Source organism: Acanthisitta chloris, unplaced genomic scaffold (genome assembly GCF_000695815.1).
Source record: "Acanthisitta chloris isolate BGI_N310 unplaced genomic scaffold, ASM69581v1 scaffold41308, whole genome shotgun sequence".
In the NCBI taxonomy this organism is placed as follows: Eukaryota; Metazoa; Chordata; class Aves; order Passeriformes; family Acanthisittidae; genus Acanthisitta; species Acanthisitta chloris.
The window spans coordinates 1-27361 of record NW_008688333.1 but is presented as its reverse complement, the minus strand read 5'-3'; the positions used below and the strand labels follow the sequence as shown (position 1 = coordinate 27361).

Genomic DNA, 27361 nt, shown 5'->3' with positions numbered 1-27361 from the left:
AGGAGAGAAGCAGCTTCATTCAGACATATATTTTTTTGCTTTATTAAATGCTTTAATTTGTTCATAGTTTCTTCTGTTCTGCTGTTATGTCTGGAGATCCCAAGTTGTTTTTTTTTTTTACTCAAAATTACAGTAGCAAATTGCTTCAAGAACTGAGACAGGAAGGAGCTTGCTGTCTTGGCCTTCTTTGTGCTTCTCTGAGCTATGAGGCTGAGAAGATCTTTAAATGGATTTTTAGCAAATTCAGTTCATCCACAAAAGATGAAGTTAAACTTCTTTATTTGTGTGCAACCTACAAAGCACTAGAGACTGTAGGAGAAAAGAAAGCATTTTCATCTTTAATGCAGGTAAGACTACAAGTTAAAACAGGATTATTAATGATTTTTCCAGTGCAATGCTTGAGTGAACTTTTAAACTGTAATGAACAGTAAGTAATGCTATATTGACATAATAAGTAAATATAATTATGTCTGGGAGGGAACTTTTTGACTGAATGGGATTCTTTGATTCTGATTACATTAGGAAGGAATGTCAAGTCTTTGTAGGATGAGATGTATTTTGATGCAACCTTTTGTATATATAGCAGATCCAAGAAATATAATCTTGTTGAGACCAAAAGGAGAACTCAAGTGCGGTGGTACACAGAACCCAACCTTTTGATATCTTTGTGCTACCTCCTATCTACAGTTTCTAACCTGAAACTCCTGAGAGGATGTGTGCACACAAAATCTGGTCCACTTACTCAAGCTCTAGGGTCTGTTATTTTGGATGTAGAACATCAATGTCCAGGTCTGGGCTCCAATTTAATATTTACAGAGCCAAGAAACTTCAGCAGTAGAAATGGGAACTTAAAACAACTAGTTGTTCTGTGGCTGAAGAACTAAAGAGAACAGTGTCCCCCAAGCCTTCAAGCTTGGTCTGCCATATTTCAAGCAAATGCCCACTTGTAGTGATTATTTTCATGAAGTACATGTGATACTTGTCATATTTTTCTTCCTGCAGAAAGAGTATTGAGCTATCTGTTGTTTAAATCAAAGTAGTTTGCTGCAACGTGCTCAACACTGAATAAATCCATGATTCTTAATACCATAGCTCTCATGTTGTTTTAATGAAGTGAAATGTCTAGTGGCTTTGCTTTGCTTTTTAGCTTGTAATGACCAGCCTGCAGACCATTCTAGAAAATGTTGATACACCGGAGTTACTGTGCAAATGTGTCAAGTGCATCCTTCTGGTGTCTCGATGCTACCCGCACATTTTCAGCACCAATTTTAGGGTAAGTTTAGTTAGTCCTCTGTATTTTGTTTCTTGAATAGAAATACTGGTGCAGCAAATTGGGTAATGGATCTGTTTTCACAATTGCTTTCCAGGACACAGTGGACATACTGGTTGGATGGCACATAGATCACACTCAGAAACCTTCCTTGACACAGCAGGTGTCTGGTAAGTTTGGCCACTGTTGTAGTCTGCTCTGGCTTGCAGATGGTGTGAGTTGGCTTACACAAGTTTGGTTCTACTGACATGTAAGTTGAGGTAAAACCAGAATGAGTTTCTGGCTTTGTTCCTAACTTTTTAGTAAATTTGTATTTGCCATTTTATGCTTTATCTGGAAAAATGCAATTCAGGGTACATTTAAGCATCAGTTGGTTTTGGTGCAACTTTATAACAAGTTTTACTAAGTTTATAGATCTTAATATATTCTCTGTGAAAGGATATGTTTTCTCCTAAGTGCTTCCAGAAAATTTGTGTGGTAAAGATACTGTGCTGGCATTTAAAAGAACAAGGAAGTTTTTTCTTACAGCTATAGGAGTTGTCTTGGGAGTTATTCCCAGCAAGTCTGTTATGTTTCTTGTGTTAGTCCTAGATTCTGTCCTTAATGTTTAACTGCTGTGGGGCAGAACTGAACCTTAAAATTAATTTTCCAGAAGGACATAAGAGGGAGATACAATTCATATTTATTTCAAAGAAAGACTTAGGTTAAAATTTCCCTGCAGGTGACCTTCTCTTACCTTAGCAACTTTTCCCTCAGCAATATGCAACTAAAATTTAATGTTTGAGGTTACCTTGTTCCTCTGTGTTAATTGGCCTGGTGTTTTTATACAGGATGGCTGCAGAGCTTGGAGCCCTTTTGGGTGGCTGATCTTACTTTTTCTACCACACTCTTGGGTCAGTTCTTGGAAGATATGGAAGCTTATGCTGAGGTAAACAAGACTTTATGGCATATATCAGAGTTAACTGTTATGGTTTTCTTAATAAATCCACAGCTGTGATTCTTATGGCTGTGCCACATCTGTAGAAGATAAAATTACATGATTTTCTTGGGGCAAGGAGAGTCAGATTATGGAGTGTACTGAGTGCATGTAGAATGACCATTCTGCACAAATTCTTATTAACTACTTCAGTAGTATCATGGCCAGGCCTTCAGCCATTGCTCATTGAGAATATCATGTGGCAATAAAACTAAAAGCAATTGACCAAACCTTCATTTATAAAGACCTTTGATGGTCTTTCCTTGGTGTTTCCTTTAATTGTCCAACTTCAGAGTTTTTCAGCTATAGTAACTACTGGGGGGAGAGAGGGATTTTTAATGCTTCTGTAGACTAGTGATAAATCTGTTTGTTGGGGTTTTTTTTTCTAAATAAAGTAGATGATTATATTGTGCAGAAAAAATGTAGCAGGAATTGATAGAAAATTGAAGTATATTCATTTAACATACTTTGTCTTGGCTTTGTAACATTTTCTTGGTTAACAGGGCTTAGAGTTTATCTGATGCAGTCATTAAAGGAAGAGTTTTGGGGTTTGGGGGAGTGTTGTCCTTTAAGGTATATGTGCTCATGTGTATATATGCACTTAGAGCTGGATTATACTACATCACGTTAATATGAGGATCCTGTAGGTAAAATTGTACTTTGTGCATAATCTGTTTCACTTGAAGCAGAATGAATAGTTTGATCAGTGTACTTAGATGTACACCAAGGCTTCTGATGGTGCAGCTTTTAAGTGTTCGGATTCACAGATCAGTGCAGTAAATCTCAGTATATCAACTTCTCTGCTGAACTGGTCAATGTGTGTATTTCAGTCAGGGCAGAGTTTTAAGATAACATGTGTTAAGTCATGACGGAGGTTGTTCCGGCAAGTGTGTTTTTATCTGTGGGGTAGACCAAGGCTGCATCTATGCTAATGAGATCAGCATTTCTGGGAATGTTCCCAGGCACTGGTGCCAGCTGGCATGCAGTAGTCTGTTAGTAAACTCTGTCTCCAGATCAAGGTAGCTACATGTTTGTCTGGACTTTCCCACCACACTGTTTACATCCTGACTCCAGTTTGTGAATGGGAATTTTTTTTAGAGAGTGGTAAAAGTGCAGACAGCTGTTGTAACAGTGCAGCAGTATGGATGATTATGTTCCAGGGACCAGGAACTTGATAAATTTCTGTTTTAATTTGCCAGATATAGTCTGAGTACTCTGATTCAGTGGCTAAAGTAATGAGCAGCATTTTATTACTGCTCTATGACTGCTCATTGCCCCTGTGTGCCTATATCCCACCTTCAGATGTGTGTGTGGTTACAGTTATTGGAGAAGTCCATCTATCATTGGATAGTATTGTCTGGAAAATAAATGAAGTATTTTCAGTCTCGTGTTTTGGTCTTTTATCCATGTGTAGCAGTTAATGATGTGCACTGATGCATGAACCTTGTGTGCTGTAGGACCTCAGCCATGTGGCTTCTGGGGAGTCAGTAGATGAAGATATTCCTCCTCCCTCAGTGTCACTGCCCAAACTGGCTGCACTTCTTCGGGTGTTCAGTACTGTGGTGAGGAGCATTGGGGAGCGCTTCAGCCCCATCAGAGGACCACCAATTACAGAAGCATATGTAACTGATGTAAGAATTCAAGTTTTTCTTTCTGTTTTCCTTCATTCCTGACATGATTTCTTGCCGTATAATTATGTAATTCATTGTTCAGTTTATTTAGGTTTTACAAATTGTACATGAATCTGTATCTTCTTAGCTATGAGTAAATCAGTTTTCTCAAAGAAATATGCTACAGTAGTTTTATCAAATATGAAGGTGTAGATTGTGTTAGGAAGTCATATAGCAGAAACTAACTTTTTTAGGCATTTGAACTTCACATGGTTAGGTTTATGCTTGTTAGTCGTTGAAACCATGTTACCATTTATTCAGATAATTATGATGCTATAAGAACTTGAATTCAGATTGTGAGTTCGATTTAAAAAAACGAGTCTTTTTTACTCATGCTGAAATTGTATCTATCCAATCTTACAGCAAGCTCATCCTGTTCTATAGTATAGGATGGTGTAAACTCAGAATAAATACTGTATAGTATGCTAAGTAGCTGCTACAGTTCTGCAGGAGAGAGGGAGGTAAGATATAAATACTTGTAGTCAAAATCATGTTGTTGCCTGAGCTGCACAACTGGAGTTTATGCCCTTGTAGAATTCTCTGAAGGACACAACATTTTGAATAAACAACTGTGTGGATTTCCCAGTTAAAGACAAGAGAGTTATGTAACTTTTGCCTTAATCTGCAGAGGATTCTTGTGATGAAAGCTCCAGAAAACTAGTCTGTCTTTTACAAGAGGAGTTTTGTTGGTATCAGTTGGCACTGAACAGGATTGTGAATAATGAATTTAAGTTTTCTAGGTCTTTGAATCATAAACCAAACAATTGAAAATTTGTATTTTCTTGCACTTGTGAAGTGTAATGCCATGATGTGCATAAGTCAGAATAGAGTTGAGCAAGGTGCAGTGCAGGTGATGGGACAGGATATCAAATGGATGTGAATGTAACAAAATAGCATGTAGTACTTAGTTCTTTATAATGGAGTTTAAGTCAGCTGTGTTTTTAATTTTCCAGGTGCTGTACAGAGTAATGAGATGTGTGACTGCAGCAAACCAAGTGTTCTTTTCTGAAGCTGTACTTACAGCTGCCAATGAGTGTGTTGGGGTTTTACTTGGCAGCCTAGATCCAAGCATGACCATACACTGCGACATGGTCATCACATATGGATTAGATCAAATGGAGAGTTGTCAGACTTGTTGCACTGATTATGTCATTTCAGTCCTGAATCTGTTGACACTGGTTTGTACATATTTTTATTATTCTGGGGGTTTTGCATGTAAAAAAATTTTTTTCTAAGCTATTTTCTCTTTTTTTGATAAATATTTACTTCCTGATCATAAGCAAGAAATTCCTATTATGCTGCTTATCTGTAAAGTTTATGCTGCTAGGTTGTTTATGCATTTGGTTTGTTGATGAAGTGGCATTTAGTTTTAGCCTGAGTGCTCCTGTTTCCTGGTGTGCTTGTTTTGTTGTTATTTGGGGCTTTTTCCTTTTTCTCCCTTTCATGTCTGGCTTGACTGGTGGACAGTACCATTCTCTGGCCTGTGCAGTTGTTAGCACCACCTGAAGAAGTTCAGAATCTTAGTGCCTAATATGTTGTAGTTATATACTTATGATCTGGGAAGTCAAACTTCTTCAAAACAGCACTTAATGTGTAGGTCACAAATTCTTAATCCTGCATTGATCAAAGTTAATCACACAACTTTCTCAGCTGTGCTGTTAGAGCCTGAAAATAACTAATTCTCTGAATGTGAATTTTGGGCAAGCAAATACAAAATACTTGAATTGCTGGGAAACTGTTTATAAACTAGAAACCCAGTATTTAATTTGTCTTAAATAATGAACGAAAATTCAGGTAAAGCTAATTATCATTTTGGTTTTTATCCCCAGATTGTTGAACAAATAAATACAAAACTACCATCATCATTTGTAGAGAAATTATTTATACCAGAGTCTAAACTACTTGTTCTTCGTTATCATAAGGAGAGAGAGGTAAGAGGAAGTGCCTTTTCCAGGTGTATTACCACAGCCTTCATGCTGTTCCTGGAAGATATTAAGCTGTAAAAATTTGTTAATAATATTTTTTAACCTAAATAAACATCCATGGAACTTCTGAAGAGGCAGATATAGCTAGTTCTTGGGTTTAGCATTTAGATTTGGTAAGGAATGGGTAAATTGGTCATCACTCCAGATGGAGAAGTCCTTAGTTGGTCTGACTTTGATACTCAGTATGTTAGGTTGGTGATCAGCAAAGTGATTGATAGGTTCTGTAAGTAACTGGTACTCAATTACAGAAAACCAAAGAGAGATATATGTATCAGACTAGGCTAGTGATAGAGAAGAGTAATTTAAAATTCTTTATTGCTGATTAGTATATTTTATGATTTTGTTTAATCAGTTATTACTATGATTATATCCTCAAGGTTGTTGCAGCAGCCCTTGCTGTGTACCAAGCTGTATTGAGCCTGAAGAACATTCCTGTTTTGGAGACTGCTTACAGGTTGATTCTGGGAGAAATGACCTGTGCTCTAAATAGTCTTCTCTATAGTTTACATCTTCCTGAGGCCTGTTCTGAAATCCAGCATGACTCGTTCAAGAAGCTTATATCCAATGTGGATAATGCAAAATTTGTTGTTATATTTGACCTCAGTGCTCTAAGTACTATTGGAAATGCTAAGAACTCATTAATTGGGGTGAGTAAAAACTCTTATAGCTTGTGCAAGAACTTTGAAAAATACTTTATTGCTTAAAATATACCTTAATGTATTAGACCAGTAGGACACGTATGTAGAATTAAAATGGTAATATTTATCTCCTAACTTATGTTATAGAAACACTTCCAGTATTAAGACTTAGGAGAACACTATAACTGGATTGTATCTCTAGTTGGTGCATAATGAGAAGCAGTTTCCAAGGTTATCATTATTATGATGATAGTTATTATATATGCATTATTATTAAGCATCTTATCAGGGTTATTAATGGATTGATTCTAAGATCATCATAGTAATTGTTTTTGAAAATCAAGACAGAATAAAGCAGCTTCAGTGTGTCCTTTGGTAGTCTATCAGCCATGGGAAAACACTTTATTCAGACCTTTCCAAATAAAACCATGAGCTGCTTTTACCAGACTGGTTAAAATGGAGAAAGAAAATAGTTGCAATTAAGGTCAGAATGTAATAAAGTTTAATTATTTCCCATGGGGAAAAATCAAACACACTAATTAAAGTTATGGAAACTGCACTTAAAAATAGACCCTGTTCATTCTGTTTCTTTGCTTGCATTGCACTTGTTCCACAGATGTGGGCCCTTTCGCCAACTGTGTTTGCACTGCTGAGTAAAAATCTGATGATTGTTCATGGTGACATAGCAGTTCACTTTCCTGCTGTCCAGTATGCAGTACTCTATACATTGTATTCACACTGCTCCAGGTATGGCATTTCATAATTCATCAGGATTTTAAGAGCACTAAAATGGCCTGATGTGAACAGAATATATTGTTGGAGGGATGAATTTAAATAGGCTACTACAATCAAGCTTTTGCCCAAACTTCCCTAATCAGTTTTTACTTCAATTGCAGGGAGTTTGTATCTTAGCCAAGAAAGCATATCCTGGCTTTAAGCTGGCATTCTATTCAAAGGCAGATTAGAAATCTTATGTTTGGATAGAAATAACTGAGGGAAAACTCTACTGAAAGTAAATAAGGAAAGATTATTTACTGTTTTGGTAACTGAGGTAGCTGTGAGAGGTAATGGGATGTAAACAGCAGATGTAAATAGGTTTCTGACTTGATTAATGCAAAATGTTGTCAAAGGAATATACTAGTTTAAATGTTACTCTGTATATTTCTTAGCTTTGGTGGGTTTTAAGTAAGTGTTGGATACAGGACAGGGTTGAAAATAGGTTGCTGGGCTGCATGAACCAATTCTTTTAGGCTGAGGATCAAAATACTTGGGATTTGTTTGACATTTTGTTTTTCCTTGCCTTTCCAGGCACGACCATTTCATTTCCAGTAGCCTCAGTTCTTCCTCTCCCTCTCTGTTTGATGGAGCAGTTATAAGTACTGTAACCACAGCAACAAAAAAACATTTCTCAATCATACTAAACCTTTTGGGACTACTGCTTAAGAAGGATAACCTTACTCAAGATACCAGGTAGGTAACTTCACATTTCTTACAAGTTTTTTTTCCAGTAGAATGCCTTAATTTAGAAACCAAGAGAATTTTAACCTGTAAAACTTGTGGTAAATTTAACCAGTCAAGTATTTGGGTATTCTTAGACATTAATATTGAGATATCTGTGGAAAATGTAGCTGCTCATTTTTATGCATGGACACTAGAAAAGTTTAAACCATCCTAAGATCTACAATAAAAGCAGAGCTATCAGATTTAGCTGACAAAAAGGCTTTGCTCACTGGCAGTACCCTTTTACAACAGTTGCCATCCTGTATTACCAAATAGTGTGGTGGGGACACACCTATCTGTGTAGGGACATTTTCAAAGTTATGAAACATTTTGTTTAAAAAATGAGTTACAGCATAAGCCTGATCTGAACATGAAGCAGTTTGTTATGTTGGAGATACCTCTCTGTAAGTGCAGAGTGACTAATGCTCTTGTTTTTTGAAGGAAACTACTTACAACGTGGGCTTTGGAAGTGGCTCTTCTGATGAAAAAATCAGAAACCTATGCACCGTTATTTTCTCTCCCATCTTTTCATAAGTTCTGTAAAGGACTTTTAGCTAACAGTAAGATATTGCATATTTTTACTTAACTGTCTTTTCCTTTGCGTGATTAAGTACATAAGTGACCTTGTCCCACTATAGCAGTAACTGTACTTGTTCTGTGTACTTTAGGGATGCTTCAAGTCAGTATTGTGCAAAAACTTACACTCCTTTTATACTTTTTTCCAAGTGGATCCCTGTCTGTTACTTATGTAAGCAGTTTTCTTAAAATGCCATTTTACAAATAACATTTGACACATCACTGATATTTTTGGGAGATGAGTTTCCCAGTCACAAATTACTATTTTATCAAAAGCACTGGATTCACTCCATAATGTGATGTGTTGCTTTCGATTGCTGTAGACATAAATATGGGAACAAATCCTTTGAGTAGCATAATACTAGCACAAACAGTAACTTCCCAAGGCCAGGAGTTAGTCACTTTGCCTTATTTTTTTTTCATTGAGATACATTATCTATAATGCCAATTTGTGGAGAGCATAGAAGGAATTATCTGTCAGCAGTTAGAAAATGCCCATGAGTTGTTAGTGAAACTGGCAGCATAACTGACTTTTTTTTACTAAGCATTTACTTGTCATAGTAAAACCAGTCAAGGAAATCAAATGAAAACTATTGCTTAGAGTCTGTGTCTCCTTTCACTGGCTGTGCTGTAAAACTGTCTTCAGATGCTCTGTCACAATCAGAGTAATGCAGAAATTAGTTAATTCTAGTAAGAATAACTTTTTTTTCTTTCAACTCCTTAATTCAGCACTTCTGGAAGATGTCAACATTTGTCTTCAAGCATGTAGTAGCCTCCATGCCCTGTCTTCCTCCCTTCCAGATGACCTTTTACAAAGGTACTTGCACAGAATTCTGCATGTTATTTGAATTAATAACATCTCCTATTAAAGGAGATCTTAGCACCTTTTCCCTTTTTGGTGCTGCAGGTGTGTTGATGTGTGCCGTGTCCAACTGGTGCACAGTGGTGCTCGTGTAAGGCAAACGTTTGGAAAACTTCTGAAGTCAATTCCTTTAGATGTTGTGTTGAGGTAAGTTCTTCTGATGAAATTCAATGTAAAGAATGGTTTCATTTTTTTCTTGACTGGCACTTAGCTGAAAAATAATGCCAGTGGGATGTCTTCATTCTGTCCTAATATAAAACCAGCAAGTGCGAAGTGTCTTGTTATCTCTTCTACTTTTGTACAGGTTTAAGAACAGTAGGTAGTACACAAAGTAATTAAATTTGATAAGTTATGCATCACTTCTTGCAGCAAATATGTATTCTTGTAAGGTCCATGTTATCCGGACTTTCAGCAATATTATGTCCTACAATTTGTCTTGAAAACCTGAATTCTGAGAGCACTTTGTCTTAATGCCAAAGCATATACTTATTTCCACTCATTGCATATATGTCTGTGTGTATAACTTTTTTGCACAACTTTATTTGCTTTATTCAAGTGCATTATAGCATGGATTGTTTCCCCTTCCCCCTCTTCCTGCAGTAACCGTACCCACACAGAAATACAAGAAATTTCTTTGGCTATAAGAAGTCATATGAGCAAAGCTCCAAGTAACACATTCCACCCGCAGGATTTCTCTGATGTCATTAGTTTTATTTTGTATGGAAACTCTCACCGAACTGGGTAAGAACTTCTTGTAAAACTGAAATCCATGAATGTTGAATTTATAATAAGCAATTCCAAGTTATATTTAGTTTAAAATTTTGTCATTTTCTTTACAAATTATATTGCTTTACTTTAATTTTTTTTAAATGGTTCTAAGTATCTAGAAATGTCTTAAACAACTTTTTGGCATATTTGTCTATGTACATTGCTGCTTGGAAATAATTTAGTGAGATGTATTTGAGAGCAATAGGAAGGTGAAGTGTGTACAGTATAAACCTGTGAACTTGTGTTAACGTACTGATGTTTGCTTTCAGGAAGGATAATTGGTTAGAAAGGTTATTCTATAGCTGTCAAAGAATAGATAAGAGAGATCAGCCAACCATCCCTCGGAACCTGCTGAAGACTGATGCTGTGCTCTGGCAATGGGCTGTTTGGGAAGCAGCTCAGTTCACTGTGCTGTCAAAGCTACGAACTCCTCTGGGCAGAGCCCAAGATACGTTTCAGACAATTGAAGGTAAAGTAAAAAAAATAGTTTGATGTTTTGTTTTTTTCTAAGATGGTGAAGCTAAGGTCTTGATGTCCAAGCCAAGAAGCACAATGGCTTTATTTTCAGGGATGACAGATTTTAAAGATGTTGCAGAATTACTGATAACTTTTGATAGATTTTGAGAAATAGCATTGCTATCCCTTGCCTTGTTTAAATACATTGCCATCTGTTAACTCTCCTTTCCCCATGTTTTGGTCAAATATGTAGGTATTATTAGGAGCCTTGCAGCACATACATTAAACCCTGATCAGGATGTTAGCCAGTGGACTACTGCAGACAACGACGAAGGGCACAGTAGCAACCAGCTCAGGCTTGTCCTCCTCCTGCAGTATCTGGAGAACTTGGAAAAATTGATGTACAATGCATATGAAGGATGTGCCAATGCCCTTACCTCTCCCCCCAAGGTTTGTCTCTCTTACAGTGCTGATGTTACTTGAAGCAATCTATTGAATGAACAGTGTTTTCAGGGTTGTTCAGTTCTTAACTGTGGAACTTCAGAAAGACTTTCAAGCAAAGTTTGAGAGTCTTAAAATAGTTTGGCTTTGACTTTGGCTTATTCTTAGAGGGCATGTTAAACCAGGCTTTATTTCTGGAGTCCCAGATTGAATGGTGATACAAAGTCTGTCGGAAGTCTGATTTGTGGCAGTCACTTACTTGTAGATTGTCAGCACTCTTGTTACAAAGTAACACACTTATTTGAGGCTCTAAATTGCTCTTTGAGGAATGTTAAGTATTATTTGTAAACAACACACCAGTTTGTGTATTTCTAACTGCAGAGCATCTTTCCTGTTGAAATAAGCTGTTTAATTATCAGACTTTAGCATGACAGTAATATATAATTTGTAGTCTGTTCATGTCAGGACTTTTGGCTTGCCAGTGTGCCAGGCCAGTTGCTTGCCTCGTGTGATTTCACACCATCTGCATTCATGAAATTAATGACCCAGAATTTTAGCTGTTTCTTCACCTCTCAGTTGAAAAATCAGCAGGAGAAAAGAAATCTTCCTATCTTTGCTTGTTATGAATACTATGTACTTAATATTAACTGTTTTGGTTCCTGCAGAAGAATGGTGTTGTGAAACTTCTTTTCTGTCTTCAAAGGTTATCAGGACATTCTTTTATACCAATCGTCAGACCTGCCAAGATTGGCTGACACGGATTAGACTTTCCATCATGAGAGTGGGATTGCTGGCTGGGCAGCCTGCTGTGACAGTCAGGCATGGATTTGATTTACTCACAGAAATGAAAACTAATAATAGTATCTCTCAGGTACTCTCTTTCCAAACTCTAGAGCCTGTTGCAAAACATTTCCACAATATTCTTAAAGAGCTAAGCTAAGGCAGTCAGCAGTTATGAAACCAGCTGGTCTGTAAAAGATTGTGTTACTTAAAGTCACATTTTTAACTTGTGCTTCTGTATTGACACTCTAGGTTGGAGATTAGGGTGTACTGTGCATGTGTGGTCGAATACTTCACAGAAGTGAATACTGTAGTTCATTCACAGTTTGAATTGACCAGTTTCTTATCAAGTGGGAGGTCCTGCTTATACCTTTGGAAACTGGTGTTGCATTAGTATGAGGCCTTCCAAAACTTGTGGTGGTATAGTGTCTTTGCTTATCTGTGGGTATGAGGAGGAGGGGGATTATATCATTAGTGTAACTTTCTTCTCTAAGTAACTAGCACCTAAGTGCAGGGGTGGGATGGGTGGATAAAGTGGTTAAAGCCTTCTGAAAAGTATGAAGAGTTTCTTCAGTACATGACTTGATTTGCTGTAATATTTTATCAAACAAGGTTTGATAGATATTTGTTGCTTCCTGCTCCTTTATGAATTCCCATTAGGTATAAACCATCACATAGTGCTTGCTCACTCTTGCCATTCAGGCCATGGATTCACAGTATATGCTCTTACCTGAGCTTCCCTGCTTTTCCAAAAGCAATACAATGAATGGATATGAGGGGCACTTCACTTGTAGATGCATATGATGAAATACTGCATCACCATCCCAAATGTTTACTCATATAATATGTATTTATAGTTTTATATGAGTTTTGTTAAATAATGCTTTTGGTTTGGTTTCAGGGAAATGAATTGGAAGTGACAATTATGATGCTGGTAGAAGCATTATGTGAGCTTCACTGTCCTGAAGCTATTCAGGGTATTGCTGTCTGGTCCTCTGCTGTAGTTGGGAAGAGTCTCTCCTGGATCAATTCTGTAGCTCAGCAAGCAGAAGGGAGGTAAGTTTTCTCAAATAATTGAATGTTACAAACTTGGACATTTTGTCCTGCTTACAAGTAGTTATACTTCTGAGTCTTTTAAATTTTGGCCTGAGTCAAGGCTGCTGATGTAATTTCCATGTCAATTAAAGTCATGGTATCTTCAGAAATACCTTAATGTATCCAGCATTTTTTTGTATTTTAACTACTAATTTTAACTAAATTACCAGGATTTGGATATAAATTGTGTTCCTAAATTGTTTTATCCTAGTTTTTCATACACAGCAATACTGTTTTCATACTGTATTTAATTTTCCATTGCAAAATATTATCAATTTAAATATTTCCTAAAGAGGTTTCTGACCAATTCATGGTCTGGTTACCTGCCTCACTTTGCCAGGAGAAGAATTTGCTTTGCAGTTTTAGCTCAGCTTTGAAAAAGTGGCACCTGTGTCTATTGTTTGCCAGGAGAAGAATTTGCTTTGCAGCTTTAGCTCAGCTTTGAAAAAGTGGCATCTGTGTCTATTTCAGTAGAATCTTTGGATGCAGATACAAATAAGTAGGTCACTGTTCCAGACAGGGTGTGCCTTCATTTTGGTGTTTTCATCTCCTGAAAGTAATACTGTATTATTATATCTCTTCTGTATGAGATGAAGAAGGGACACCTTTCATTATTTACCTGCTGTGTGAAAATCCATGCACAAAGCAAAGAGAGGTTTTGTAGCTATCTTCCCCTGTTTTTTTAAGATTCCTTAAAAAAATCTTGTGCAGTTTTGTAATAGGTGAGAAGTTTCTCAGAAATGTCAGCTATAAGGTGTGAATTGTTGCTCTAGCCCCAGTTCTACAAAACTCTGAAATCAGTATTCAGCTCTACTCATTCAGGTAGAAAGTGTGACAGTCAAGTACAAAACTCACTTATTTCCTTCTGTATGTCCTTGGTTTGAAGTTGACATTAAAACTTGAATGGACAAGCTTTTATCCTATGCTATATAAAATAGTCTGTTTACGAAACCTGTTTCTTTAAAATGCTGACTAAAATATTAAACTGTTTAAGGTTTGAAAAAGCAACTGCAGAGTACCAGGAGCACCTCTGCTCCATGACTGGAGTGGATTGCTGCATCACAGGCTTTGACAAGAGTGTGCTGAAGTTGGCCAATTCAAACAGTGTGAATAATGCCAGCCCAAAGCATTCCTTGAATGGTCAGTGTTTACTGTTTTCTTCTTCAGAGAAATAGTTTGTAGCTGTGTGTCCCTAAAATGAGAACATGCAATGATCTGTAGCCATGGTAATGTCTGACTCTGAAATCTGAAAACCTGTTTCTGTCTGCAGTTAAACTGAACTACTTAAAACTGTTGAAACCAATGGTATGTGTAGCTGGGAGGGTTTGCAGTACTGAGGTCTAGCTGAATGAAACTAAAAAGAATAGGTAAAATATTTTGTAACTTACTGACTTAATTCTAAAACATTTGTATTTATGCCGTAATTGTGTGATAAATGCACTGGTTACTCAGAGGTTTTAACTACTAGGAATTGGTTGCAGTATTCTGTTTCATGTTTGAAGAACCACCTTCTTTGTTCCTAATTTAGCTGTTCTGTTTTTCTGTTTTGATGCTTTTTTACAGAAAAGGACTAAATTTTTCCAGAACCTCCTTTGAAAAGGTTCTGTTTCTTAGCAAAAGAGTCAGTGGAAGAATACTGTAAACATTGTCTAACTATGATTTATTTTTGTAATTCACTGTTTTTCTCGACAAAATCATAGAAATTACATTTGTGTAATAGAATTGCTATTTTAAAATACAAATTTAAGTGTGCATATACAAAATTTTTTTCATTTCACAGGAGAAACTAGAAAAACTGTTCTGACTAAGCCAAGTGACTCTTCACCTGAAGTTATAAACTACTTGGGAAACAAAGCCTGTGAATGTTACATTTCCATTGCGGACTGGGCTGCTGTTCAGGAGTGGCAGAACATGGTCCATGAACTGAAGAAAAGCAACAGTAATACCTCAATCAATCTGAAAGCAGATTTTAACTACATAAAGTAAGGATATAATTATAATGAGTTTATTCAGCAGTACCTTAGAGTTTATTATTTTAAAACTGAAGTATTGAATTTTTATGGATTTTAGAAACTGGATGTCAGTTTTTAAACAGAAGTGTGTGAAGGAGAAAGTTGTGTTCTTGGGAGGGTGGAAAATTAGCCATGATATTTACAGATAAGTGAAGATGTTAACATGGTTCTAAATAGTTGCTGTGGGTTTCTGGCTGCTGAGGCTTCTTAGCACTCCAGAAAAACATGTTTCATTGAAGGAAAAAGATGCCAAATTTTTTCTGTCTCTCTTGGCAGAAGATGCATCCTTTCATCCAGCTTAAATGATAGCAAAAATAAATGCCTTTCAGTGGTACAATTCTTAAAAATAATTCATTAATTTAATGGGAAAAGTATAGGAAGGGAGTGATCTTGGCTGCTTAATTTCTTTGTTTTGTTTCTTTTTTCAAAGGAATTTAGAATTGTAGCTTGTGTCTTTATTTCCTGACCCCTGATATTTGTTTGGTTCATGAAAAATAGTTGTGACATTGAATAGTCCTTTAAGGTCCTTTCTTTTCATTTGACAACTTGATTACTTTCCATTCTTGTTCTGTTGTGGTAAACATTGTAAAATCCTCTTGACTGAGGTTTCTTGACTTGAAAATAAAAGCATAGAGGGAAACAGTGAAATAAAGTCTTGCAGGTCTGAAAAAAGACAGGTTGTGTCAGAGGAAGGGGCAGTCCTGCAGTAGTAGCTTGATGTTGTGCAGTTAATTTGTTAGGTGAATACATGTCATGGATGTGAAAATGTGTCTTTTTTTTTTTTAGCATTTGTGGTTTTGTAAACTAAACTCACCGTACTTGTGGTGGTAAACATCACAAATGCTGTGCTGTTGCAGAGGTGTTGTTGTATTGACTGCTTTGAGGTAGTTTTCATCCAGATAATTACTAGAAGTAGGATTCTGTATCATCAGAGAAATCCTGTGAAGAATTCCTGAGGATGAACAGCACTTTGACTCTTTTCCCCCTGAGCAGGCAAAGAAACTCTCTGTAGTAATGAGGATGGAAATAATTCAGTAGCAAGTGGAGTTTTCACATACTAATTTTTTGTTTCTTTTCTCAGATACTTAGGTAATTCCTTCTTCAGTGAGTAGTAACAGGAATATTGAACATTGGAATCTTCTGAGCCATTCAGCTTCTTAACGTTTCAATGCTATTTTTCGTGTAGTTCTGCAAAATTATGCCCAAATTATTTTTAATGTAGAGCAGTGGGGGGAAAAAGCTAAATTTGCTGGTTTGGACAGTTAAGCAGTACAAATTTGTTTAATTTATGAACTGCAAATATTCCAGTGTGATTCTGAGTGTATCCATTTGGTGCAGCACTACTGCCTTGTATTGGTTTATGTGAAAATTGGGATTTTTTTCCTTAGAATTATTCGTAAGTGCTCTCTGGGATTTGGAGTTAGGCTTGAGTCTGTCTTGGTTTTTTCTGTATAATGTATTTAGCTACTGGAATGAAGTAAGACGTGAAAATAAAACTATAACATTGAATTGCAGATCTTTGAGCAGCTTTGAGTCTGGAGAACTTACTGAATGCACTGAACAACTGGAATTACTACCAGGAGAAAATATCAACTTGCTTGCAGGGGGATCCAAAGAAAAAATAGGTATAAATGTATAAACTAACATTACTTCAAATACAAAAGTAAATATTTCTTCATGTATCTCTCTATACATGACAGTCTGAAGCTTCCGAATGTACTTTGCTGTGTTCAGTGGACTGACCATAACCTTTCTGAATCAAGCTTCAAAAGAATTGGCAGTGGTCATTCCAAGTGATGGTGCAAGTGTGTTTTGTGGAGTTAACCTGTGTGTTTATAAGTAATCTGTCATAAATTTCTAATATGAATACATATATAAAATATATTTTTTTTGAAAGGATTTTTCCTAGCTTCCATATTCTAAAAAATGCATTCTCAGATGGTGAAACTTGATAACCTTTGGCAGTTCTATTTGGTTTCAACTTTTAATCTCCATGTAGACATGAAGAAGCTCCTTCCTAATATGCTAAGTCCTGATCCAAGAGAACTTCAGAAAGCAGTGGAAGTACAGCTTTTGAGAAGTTCAGTATGTCTGGCAACAGCTGTGAACCACATAGACCAGGAGCAAAAGTGGCAGTCAATATCTGAGTAAGTTGAAATGTGCTCTGAATTAATGTCATGCGCTGTGAAAAGCTGTTCTGATTCATGAAACATAATCTTTTGTAAAGCTTCAGCATCTGTGCTGCCAGTTCAAGCTGTTGTGAGTTACAAGCTTACTGAGGAAAAGTAAGGTGATGTTTAAATTGGAGTTTATATAGTTGATAAAGTACTTTGAGTTGATAAAGTACTTTTGCTTGGCAGTTTAATAGTATTGTAATGTAAGTTGTGTGTGATATTGCAAGATTTTCTTATCTTTAAGAGACACTGAATTTGGTTTTTCTTCAGTAGTTTTGATACCACTATTTGCTCTTTAAGTCTAGCTAACAAAAATGACTGTTCTGATGCTTTTATTTCAGAAATCTGATTAAGTACTTAAAGCAAACCTCACGAATTGCTATTGGACCTTTGAGACTTTCCACACTCACTGTGTCTCAGTCGTTACCTGTGTTGAGCACTCTGCAGTTGTATTGTTCTTCTGCTTTGGAAAACACTGTGTGCAACAGGCTGACATCAGAGGTATGTATTAAAACATAAATTGGGGTGATGTCTTTCTTCATGACATGCCATGGAGTCTTGAGTATAGAACATACATAATTGTTTTGTCTGTTGTTAATCATACTTTAAAAAGACCTCATTGAGTTTTCTAATGTGCTTTGACCCAAGTTTACATCTCAGTTGGAATTCTTTCTGTAGTTATAAACATCTCTTTTCAATTACACTTACATATTTTATAAGCTTTATTGGTAGTTACTCTTCAGAGAACTGTTGGTATGTCTTCTCTAAGAGCTTAGTACTACAACACACTTTACTTTAAAAGCAGCTTTAAAATAGTCTAGTTAAATAAAAAATCTCTTCAGCAGTAAAACACTCCATGTCAGACTTCAGCCAGCATGAATCATCTAGTTCTAATCTCTAATCACATTGTTCAGAAATCAATTCTGCTTGATTTGGAGCAATTCTTAGTGTTGTCCTCTCAAAAGCAAGCATAAAATATGTTCTATTAGTTGGCTGCTAATAAGAATGTTTACTCTGCACTAAAATGCTCTTTGGTTTTAATAAAAAATGAAAATACATTTTAGTAAAGTTGTTTCTCATGACAACTCTGTAACTTGTGTGCCTCTTTCAGGACTGTCTTGTACCTCTCTTCAATGATGCTTTGAGGTCCTGCAAGCAGCATGATGTGAGGCCGTGGATGCATGCACTGAGGTACACAGTGTACCAGAATCAACTGATGGAAAAGCTTAAAGGTATGTAAACTCATTTTAGTGTTATGAAGAGTAAATGCAGAATTTGAACTTGAATCATTTGTTGAAAGCAGCAGCTGTGTCTCTTTCTGTTATTTAGATGGATTGCAGTTTAAAAGCCAAGTTTTGGTTATTTAGGTGTTTTGCTTTACAGCAACAGCAAAACTCAGTGTCTCAATTACTACTCTGATGGAGACTGTTAAAAAGAAAAATGAGAGTACCTAAGTGTTTAGCAGCTCTAAACTCTTAATAATACCTTAGTTGCTCTTCTGTTCATATATTAAATGTTTTTCCATTTGAACACTTCAACACTATAAATAATGAGTCTTTAAAAACACTCACAGAAGCCATTGAAAGATGCAGTATGATAAAAGGTAATGGGAGAAAAAGAAGTTCTGTCAGGGGACAATTTGGTTTCTTAGTTAAGAAGAATGTGTATATCTATCTATCAAAAGTATCTCTTGCCCAGCAGATAATCTATGGATATATTTTTTGTTTCAGATGGGGTATATAAATATTCTAGGCATAAATGAAGTCATCTAAATTTCTGAAGGAGGTGATAAAAAGTAGGAAAGAGCTGAGCAATGTTTTACTGATGGCCTTGTACAGAATACGTTGGGCACAAATTACCTGTGTAACAGATAATAGATTAATGATCTTGTATCTCCATTCTGTCTTGCTTCCTTCTTCAGAACCAACAGTCCCAATTAAAAGCCATCTGATGGAACTGGGCTTAACTGCAGCAAAATTTGCACGGAAGCGAGGAAACATCGCCCTAGCTACACGGCTGCTTGCCCAGTGCAGTGAAGTTCAGCTAGGAAAAACCACCACTGCACAGGACTTAGTCCAGCACTTTAAAAAATTGTCTGTACCAGGTCAGATAGATGAAAAATGGGGTCCTGAACTTGATATTGAGAAGACAAAATTGCTATACACAGCAGGTGAGTGTTATACACAGCAGGTGAGTTAGCAGGTGAGCAGCTAGTTATGTTGTAGTGGCTTGTGTTTCTTGTCTTTAGACCTAGGCTAATTCCCCTGACCTTGAAGAAATCATTAGGAACTGATTTCATCTTATTAACTTGTTGGGAAGTGTTTTCAAAACTCTTTTCCTACTTGTCATACTTAGCTGAAAAAGATAACTTTCTGTATAAAAAATGTATTGTTAAAAGCTGTATCTAAACACACAATTTCAGAAGTGTTTTGAGTAATGTGAACATTGTACTCAAGATTTGCTTCTCATGATATGCAGGTCAGTCAACACATGCCATGGAAATGCTGAGTTCTTGTGCCATATCTTTCTGCAAATCTGCCAAAGCTGAGTATGCAGTTGCTAAATCTATTCTCACACTGGCTAAGTGGATTCAAGCAGAATGGAAAGAGATTTCAGGACAGTTGAAACAAGTATACAGAGCTCGACAGCAGGAGAATCACACTGGTCTGTCTACCTTGTCTAAAAACATATATAATTTGATTGATCTCCCAGCTGTTAATAACCTAGAAGAAGAATATCCTAGGATTGAAAGTGAATCTACAGGTAGATTTGTTCTCCTTCTTACTCTCTTTTTTAATTTGGTTTCTGATTATTCCAGTGAGGGATAGCACTATTGATAAAGACCAAGTGCTCCATCAGTCATGTATTTGTTTCCCTAATAGATGTATAAGCAGTGTATTTTGAGCAATAGGTAACTATGCACAGTGAAACCCAAGCACTCCAATAGTGATATTTCATATTTCTGTACATTTTTCTCATTCAAGTGGTGGTGGCCTGAAGAAGAAATTGAGATCTGTTTATTTTGTATGAGGATATCAGTTTTTGTTCTGAGTGTGCTTTCAGCTTGTGTGTTGGTTTCAATGAGATCTTTCAGATTAAGCATGGACAGGATTTATGTTTTGATGGCTCTAATAAGTACTTTAGGCTTTTTCACGCTCTTTAATCTATACTCAATCCAAACACTTCTGCTGTTGCTGCAAAATGTACTCTCATTCCCAAATTTCAGCAGACAAATGTTGAGAGAAACTCTGTCTTTATTTAAACATGAATTTCATAAATAACTTGGTTGGTGTTGTGCAGAGTCAGAATTATTTTAGAGCTGTCAATGAATGTTAAGTAGTCCTTGCTAACTTGATGGTGAAAAAGATAAATATATACACAAACAAACACAGCCACACTGCCCTGGGTACTTGAGAGCAGTCTGCTCTCTGAAGCACTGTGTCCTTTTGGAGATCTTGAGTTTCTTACTTTAGTTCCTTCTTTCTGGAAAGAAGAAGCAATTGTAGAGCATAAGCTGTGGTCTTAGCAAATGTAAACTTCGCTTTGTTTTGCAGCAGTGTCAGAACTAAAAAATAATCGTGTTCTGGAACATTTCCTACCCTTGGGTATTAATTGTACTGAAGAAATATTATGTGCTTGTAATGTTTTGGTGTTACTTTCTGTGTTAAGGAAATCAAAAGTAGGTTTTATACCATAACATATACTGTTCTATTTCTCCCATCACAGTAAACATTGGAGTTGGAGAACCTGACTTCATCTTGGGCCAGCTGTACCACTTGTCTTCAGTGCAGGCACCTGAAGTAGCCAAGTCCTGGGCAGCCCTGGCCAGCTGGGCTTACAGATGGGGCCGGAAGGTAGTTGATAATGCCAGGTAAGTTCAGCTGAGTGTTTAAATTCATACAGCACAATTAGTTTTCTGAAGATAAACCCTAGGTTTGTATTTGTGATTACTTTTGTTTGTGGTTCGAAGTTGCATGTGAGCAGAGAAATTAATATTCTCGTGATAACTTCCTCTCTGTTAAAAGAAGCTGGTTTAGTTCTGAGATAGAGATGAAGATTTCTTCTTCCTTCGAGAAGTTTTATATATAGAGAGAGTCTTAATGGTTTCAGTATCTCTACAAATACTCATGTAACGAGGATCAATAATGGGTTCCATGTTACAGTCAGGGAGAAGGTGTTCGTCTGCTGCCCCGGGAAAAATCTGAGGTTCAGAACTTGCTTCCAGACAACATTGCAGAGGAAGATAAAGAGAAAATTTATGGGATCCTTGGGCAGGCAGTGTGTCGTCCAGCTGGGATTCAGGTAAGTGTACATTTGCTTGCTTAAAAAGTTCAACTTCAGCATGAGCCTTATTTTTCATCTGCTTGTGATTCATGTTAACTCTTGTAAGTGTCTCAAAGTTAAAATTCAGACAGTACAAGAAACCATCTGTTAGTTAAGTGGTAACACATCTGTTGTATGAACTACAGTGATGTGATCAAGTTATGCAGTTGTGTGAGTTGCCTAGACAAACACTGAGTTAGGAACTAATATTGCTTGTAGAAATGGTTGGAGGACTTAATCCAGTTTGTTTTCTCTTTATGTGCATTAGGATGAAGATATGACTCTCCAAATCACTGAAAATGAGGACAATGAAGAAGATGATATGGTGGATGTGATATGGCGTCAATTATTAACAAGTTGTCCCTGGCTTTCAGACCTTGATGAAAATGCAACTGAAGGGTTAATTAAAGTGTGGAGGAAAGTTGTAGACAGAATCTTCAGTCTCTATAAACTCTCCTGTAGTGCATACTTTACTTTCCTCAAACTCAATGCTGGCCAGGTTAGTTTTTTGTGCTGATGAGGAAATCCAATTACAGATTTCTGAATGATGATATGAACTGTAAACTTAGAGGTTTATTGCTTTGTTCTAAGGTTCCACTTGATGAAGAAGATCCCAGGCTGCACTTAAGAAGCACCTCTGAGCAAAGCACTGATGATGTTATTGTGATGGCAACCCTGAGACTGTTACGTTTGCTTGTGAAACATGCTGGAGAACTTAGGCAGTACCTAGAGCATGGGCTAGAAACTACACCTACTGCTCCTTGGAGAGGTGAGTACATGTTATCTAGTTGTTAAAATAGATGCATTTTTTCTAAATACAGAAAACTATTCATTGCACCTTGATAAAATGTTTATTTAAGCATGATGGAAAGAGAGCTTGCCTTTTACTAAATGATGTCATTAGAGGTGTTCAGGTCTGCCATTCACTCTGATCCGAGGGCAGATAAGCAGCACAGATTCTCATTTCCTCCTTGCCCCACCCAAAGACATGGGAACGAGAAAGATGATGTAGTTTGCAAAGTATTATGTCATATTACCACGTTAAAAACCAAATGGGTTGGATTTTTTTCTAGCTGCAGTTCAGAGAAAGGTGTGTGGCTAAAGCCAGATGTCTTTGAAGCAGTTGTTTGTCACTACACTACTGGTTCTGATTGTTCAGGGACTTTCCCTCAGAAGGTTGTGTAGTCAGTGTGGAAGGCAGCAGGAGAGGCCAACTACTGCAAAATTGCACTTTCTTTTGGACTTTTTGTAAATTAGTCAATTTGTACTTTCTTTTTTTTCCCCTTTATATTCTCCCAATGCAAGAAAAGCCAAGCTTTCAAAAATAACCTCCTGCCTCGTTTGAAGTGTAGTGAAATGAGTCAGCACATTTCCTTTTGCCCTTTGTGCAGGTATTATCCCTCAGCTTTTCTCCCGCCTGAACCACCCCGAGGTGTATGTTAGGCAGAGTATTTGCAACTTACTGTGTCGAGTGGCTCAAGATTCTCCTCACCTCATACTGTATCCTGCAATAGTGGGAACCATTTCCCTGAGCAGTGAATCCCAGACTTCAGGTATGGAGGAAAAATAATGATTCTAATACATTTTAGCTAATGTATTTTATATACTAGTTAAAATGATACTGAGGTGGCTGTGGGGGTTTTTTGTTTGTTTGGTTTGTTGTCTCAGTTAACTCTCAATACGGTTTATCTTATATTTTTATTACAGGTCCTCACTGATACCTTTCATCCTTTTTACCAGGGTGGCAAATAAGACTTCAGTTTTGCATATTTTTCACATACTTCTCCAGTACTTGATGAAATTTGGGGACCTGGTGCTAAACGAAGTATGGAGTGATATATCTTAATGTAGCTAATATTTTAACCTCTGTTTTTAATTTAGGAAACAAGCTGCCTTCTGCCATCCCTACTTTGCTGGGTAACATTCAAGGGCAAGGACTGCTGGGTGGTGAATGTGATGGAGGGAGCACCCCAGCTTCCCAAGACAGTAGTAAGGATGATACAAAATCTGGATTAAATGAAGATCAAGCAATGATGCAAGATTGCTACAGCAAAATTGTGGAGAAACTCTCTGCTGCAAATCCAACAATGGTATTGCAGGTAAATAATCCAGATGTGCACTACTTGGGCTCTTATTTTGAACCACAAAACACATAGCTTTTATCTCTTGGGTGTAGGCTCTCTGAAAATTTGGTTTGTCTGCTGTTAGGTCGTCGTGTTTTTGAGCTTGTTCATTGACAAAAATGTCTGAATCCTGGTTCTTTTAAAAGAAGTGGTTCTGGTTTTATTCAGGTTCAGATGCTAGTGGCTGAGCTGCGCAGAGTTACAGTTCTTTGGGATGAGCTTTGGTTGGGAGTTCTACTGCAGCAGCACATGTATGTCCTCAGAAGGATTCAACAACTGGAAGATGAAGTAAAGAGGGTCCAAAACAACAACACTTTACGGAAGTATGTCCTTTTAATAGTTCAAGTGATAACCTAACAAATGTTTGTGCCTTGGGAAGCATACAGGAGAACCAAGCTGTAGTGGTGTTGCTCCTGAATTCATACTCTCCTAGCTGCTGCTTTGTAAGCCTGGGACCTTATTTCAAGAATGTTTAAATGCTACAGCTGGTGCTCTAATCTAATGAGAAAAAACAACAGTCTACATGTGAATCCATGTCTAGATTTCTCTAGTAATAATGTGTTAGAACTTGGTGTATATTAAGTTGTGGATTATAGGATCCTATAGTTCTTGATTTCCAAGTCAGATGAAATGAGGACAAAGGTATTTAAGGATTTATCATATTTAGGGATTACTGTAAATACAGATGTTTGAACTAAACAGAATGTCCTAATCTGCTTTCAGTTTTCAGTATTGAGTAAATCCTTTTTTCCTCCCTCACCTGGGTTCTCTTGTGAGTGTAATAGTTGAGGAGGAGATCCATTCACTGGGCACATGACTAAGCTTAAGGAGAGAAGAGAATGATCTGAATATCTCTCTTCCCTGTCTTTGTAGTGTGGTGGATCCTCAAGAAGTAGTAACAAAGAGCTCTTTTAGTAAATGAAGTCAGTTACTTAGAGTGGTTTGAGCTCAGAGCTTTTCCTCAGGATGTTCAGTGGTGAAAAATCCAGTTCAAATGTTTCAGAGGAACATGCGTTCAGTGTGGAATGAAATATTCTTTAATCTGATCATCATTTAAGACCTCATTTTAGAGAGATAATGGGTTTTGGGAATTCTTTAATGTCTCGTTTGTAGTCTTATTTTAATGCGCAGATCATGGGGTAACTTGGTTTTATCGAGTTAAGGGGAAGATTTGGGTTTTGATTTTGTTTTTTTTTATTTTTAATAGGGAGGAGAAAATAGCCATCATGCGTGAAAAGCACACAGCTCTGATGAAGCCCATTGTGTTTGCTTTGGAACATGTGCGGAGCATCACTGCAGCTCCTGCAGAAACTCCTCATGAGAAGTGGTTTCAGGATAACTATGGAGATGCAATTGAAAATGCTCTAGAGAAACTTAAGAACCCTTTGAATCCTGCCAAACCTGGAAGCAGCTGGCTCCCATTTAAAGAGGTATTATGTGCACAGATGAAGAGTACAATGTAGAGACTCTTGCTCCTCTTGCTGCACCTTGTGCTTGACCCTCTCCTTAGTATTCTCTTGCTGTTTTCTTGCCCTGTCAAATTTGCAGCCTGAAACTTTGTCTTCTCAGCAGTCAGCACAGGCACTCTGGACACTGAAACACAGGGATTTTTGCCTCTAGCAAGTCTAACTGACTACATTAGTGCATTTCTATCCAGTGAAATTATTTTATGTTGTGCATAAAGTCTTGGCATCTTCTGCTGTCAGTTTTGGGGGCAGAGGGATTTATTTTTTAAAATAGTCTATCTGAAACTCTTTGCCATTTGAGTTCATTGGATTTAAATTTTAACAAGTTGCTATTCTTGTTATCTAAGCACAGTCCTTGGGCCAAGCAGCAGCTTTCAAATGATCAGCCCTTCCTAGGGGTACTTTATTTGCCAGTTATGATCTTGTCTTAGTTTCTTCTGGGTCTGAGGAGAAGCAAAATATATATTCACACAGTTATCCTGAGCCAGCCTGGTGGGTTTTAAAAGTTTTGCTGACAGAATCTGGGTTTTACACACAGGTAGTCTTTTCCCTTGTACTTCCTCTCCTGCTTTGCAGAACAAACCAGCATGCAGGTACATAAACAGGAGGTTGCTGAATGCTGCTGCTTTTAAACACTGCTCTAATATTTATGAGTACAGGAGCAAACTTGTTGAGGAGCAATGATTTGTTGTGACTTTGGTGCTTAGCACTATGAAGGTTTTATTTGCTGCATAAAGGATGTTTTTTAGTTTTTCTCATCTTAATCCTTAAACTGTACCTGGATTAGTAGGGTGGCAGGGGTGAAAGGGAGTTAAGGTAATATCTCTGTGCTTTCTGGATGATGACCACCATTAAGTCTGGTTTGATGGTGGTTTTGTTTTTTAATGCTGACTGTTAAGGTGAACCTCAACCTAAACCCAAAATTTCTTTGGAATAGGTTATGCTCAGTTTGCAGCAGAGGGCACAGAAACGTGCTAGTTACCTCTTACGACTTGAAGAAATCAGCCCTTGGTTGGCTGCCATGATGAGCACTGAGATAGCTCTCCCTGGAGAAGTATCTACCAGAGACACAGTCACAATTCACAGTGTGGGCAGCACCATCACAATCCTGCCTACCAAAACCAAACCTAAAAAGCTGCTTTTTCTGGGTTCAGATGGGAAGAACTATCCCTACCTGTTCAAAGGTAAGTTATTACGTTTATTCTCACACAAATTACTGGCTCTTGTTATAGATTAAACTGTATTAAAGTTAGGAATATTGCATGGTTTCAACTTTTGTTTGATCTGCCTGAATGATGCAGAGAAAGGGTTGTTTGAAGCATTTGCTCTCTCTTGCTTAATCTTCCACTTCACCATACATTTTGAAGCAGTAGAGACTGTTCTCTCTTCCTTACCTCCCACTTCACCGTACGTCTTGAAGGAATTTTGCCTTCTGAAGCTGTAAGGCTGGAGTGTTTCAAACCTTTTCCATAGAAGGTTTTCATCAGAAACAGTGTTCTGCTTGCATGCTGATTGGATTAGCTGGGTGTAGGTTTTTTGGAAGCTTAAGGTAACACCTAAAAGAGAACTTTAGAGACTTCTTGTCTTGCCTGAAAGGGAAAGACCTGTTAGTAACTTGTGTGTACTGCTCACAGAGCAAGCTGGCATAAACTGCTGATTCCAGTAGGTAAATGCTATGTGAACATTTAGGTTTAGGCTGAACAACTCATCCTTAATCTACATAATTTATGAAGATATTCATAGTCTGAAATAGGTTAAAAAACCCAGTGAAGTTTGGGGTTTAGGAGGATAATTTTTTCATCTAGAAACTAAATTTTACCAAAATAAACATATTGCAGGTTTGGAAGATTTGCATCTAGATGAAAGAATCATGCAGTTCTTATCAATTGTGAACACCATGTTTGCCACTATCAACCGTCAAGAGACGCCGCGGTTCCACGCCAGGCACTACTCCGTGACCCCTCTGGGCACCAGGTCAGGCCTGATCCAGTGGGTGGATGGAGCTACACCTCTCTTTGGTCTCTACAAGCGCTGGCAGCAGCGAGAAGCTGCTTTACAAGCACAAAAGGTAACTGCTGTGTTTTGTGCTAACTAGAACAAGTCAGAAGAGAATAATCTATTTGATTTGCTTTGCAGTTCTGATTACTGTAGCCTTACAAGGTTTGTGTTCATAGTGATGCAGAATGGTTCTGGGGATTCATGTGTCTTGGGATTTCACCAGAAGTCAGTGAAATTGCACATACATA

At 37.3% G+C, this 27361-nt stretch overlaps 1 protein-coding gene across 1 annotated transcript in view; it reads left to right on the top strand.

The window, feature by feature from the left end:
- Positions 1-27183, top strand: part of SMG1 (SMG1 phosphatidylinositol 3-kinase-related kinase) — a gene marked incomplete at its 3' end in the record, with an annotated part of 41392 nt that extends 14209 nt beyond the window's left edge. Inside the window, exons 6-41 of the mRNA XM_009080959.1 lie at positions 134-347; positions 1148-1273; positions 1368-1440; positions 2101-2198; positions 3704-3877; positions 4870-5094; positions 5746-5847; positions 6279-6548; positions 7156-7286; positions 7848-8009; positions 8481-8599; positions 9345-9432; positions 9523-9624; positions 10078-10218; positions 10515-10714; positions 10955-11151; positions 11846-12013; positions 12824-12978; positions 14012-14157; positions 14798-14999; positions 16545-16654; positions 17029-17176; positions 17545-17704; positions 18315-18435; positions 19125-19373; positions 19682-19966; positions 20930-21074; positions 21367-21505; positions 21795-22025; positions 22118-22295; positions 22918-23079; positions 23408-23625; positions 23818-23972; positions 24857-25079; positions 26053-26299; positions 26954-27183. Of these exons, the coding sequence (XP_009079207.1) occupies positions 134-347; positions 1148-1273; positions 1368-1440; positions 2101-2198; positions 3704-3877; positions 4870-5094; positions 5746-5847; positions 6279-6548; positions 7156-7286; positions 7848-8009; positions 8481-8599; positions 9345-9432; positions 9523-9624; positions 10078-10218; positions 10515-10714; positions 10955-11151; positions 11846-12013; positions 12824-12978; positions 14012-14157; positions 14798-14999; positions 16545-16654; positions 17029-17176; positions 17545-17704; positions 18315-18435; positions 19125-19373; positions 19682-19966; positions 20930-21074; positions 21367-21505; positions 21795-22025; positions 22118-22295; positions 22918-23079; positions 23408-23625; positions 23818-23972; positions 24857-25079; positions 26053-26299; positions 26954-27183 (6094 nt within the window). The remainder of the gene's footprint in view (positions 1-133; positions 348-1147; positions 1274-1367; positions 1441-2100; positions 2199-3703; positions 3878-4869; positions 5095-5745; positions 5848-6278; positions 6549-7155; positions 7287-7847; positions 8010-8480; positions 8600-9344; positions 9433-9522; positions 9625-10077; positions 10219-10514; positions 10715-10954; positions 11152-11845; positions 12014-12823; positions 12979-14011; positions 14158-14797; positions 15000-16544; positions 16655-17028; positions 17177-17544; positions 17705-18314; positions 18436-19124; positions 19374-19681; positions 19967-20929; positions 21075-21366; positions 21506-21794; positions 22026-22117; positions 22296-22917; positions 23080-23407; positions 23626-23817; positions 23973-24856; positions 25080-26052; positions 26300-26953) is intronic.
- Positions 27184-27361: the final 178 nt, after the last annotated feature.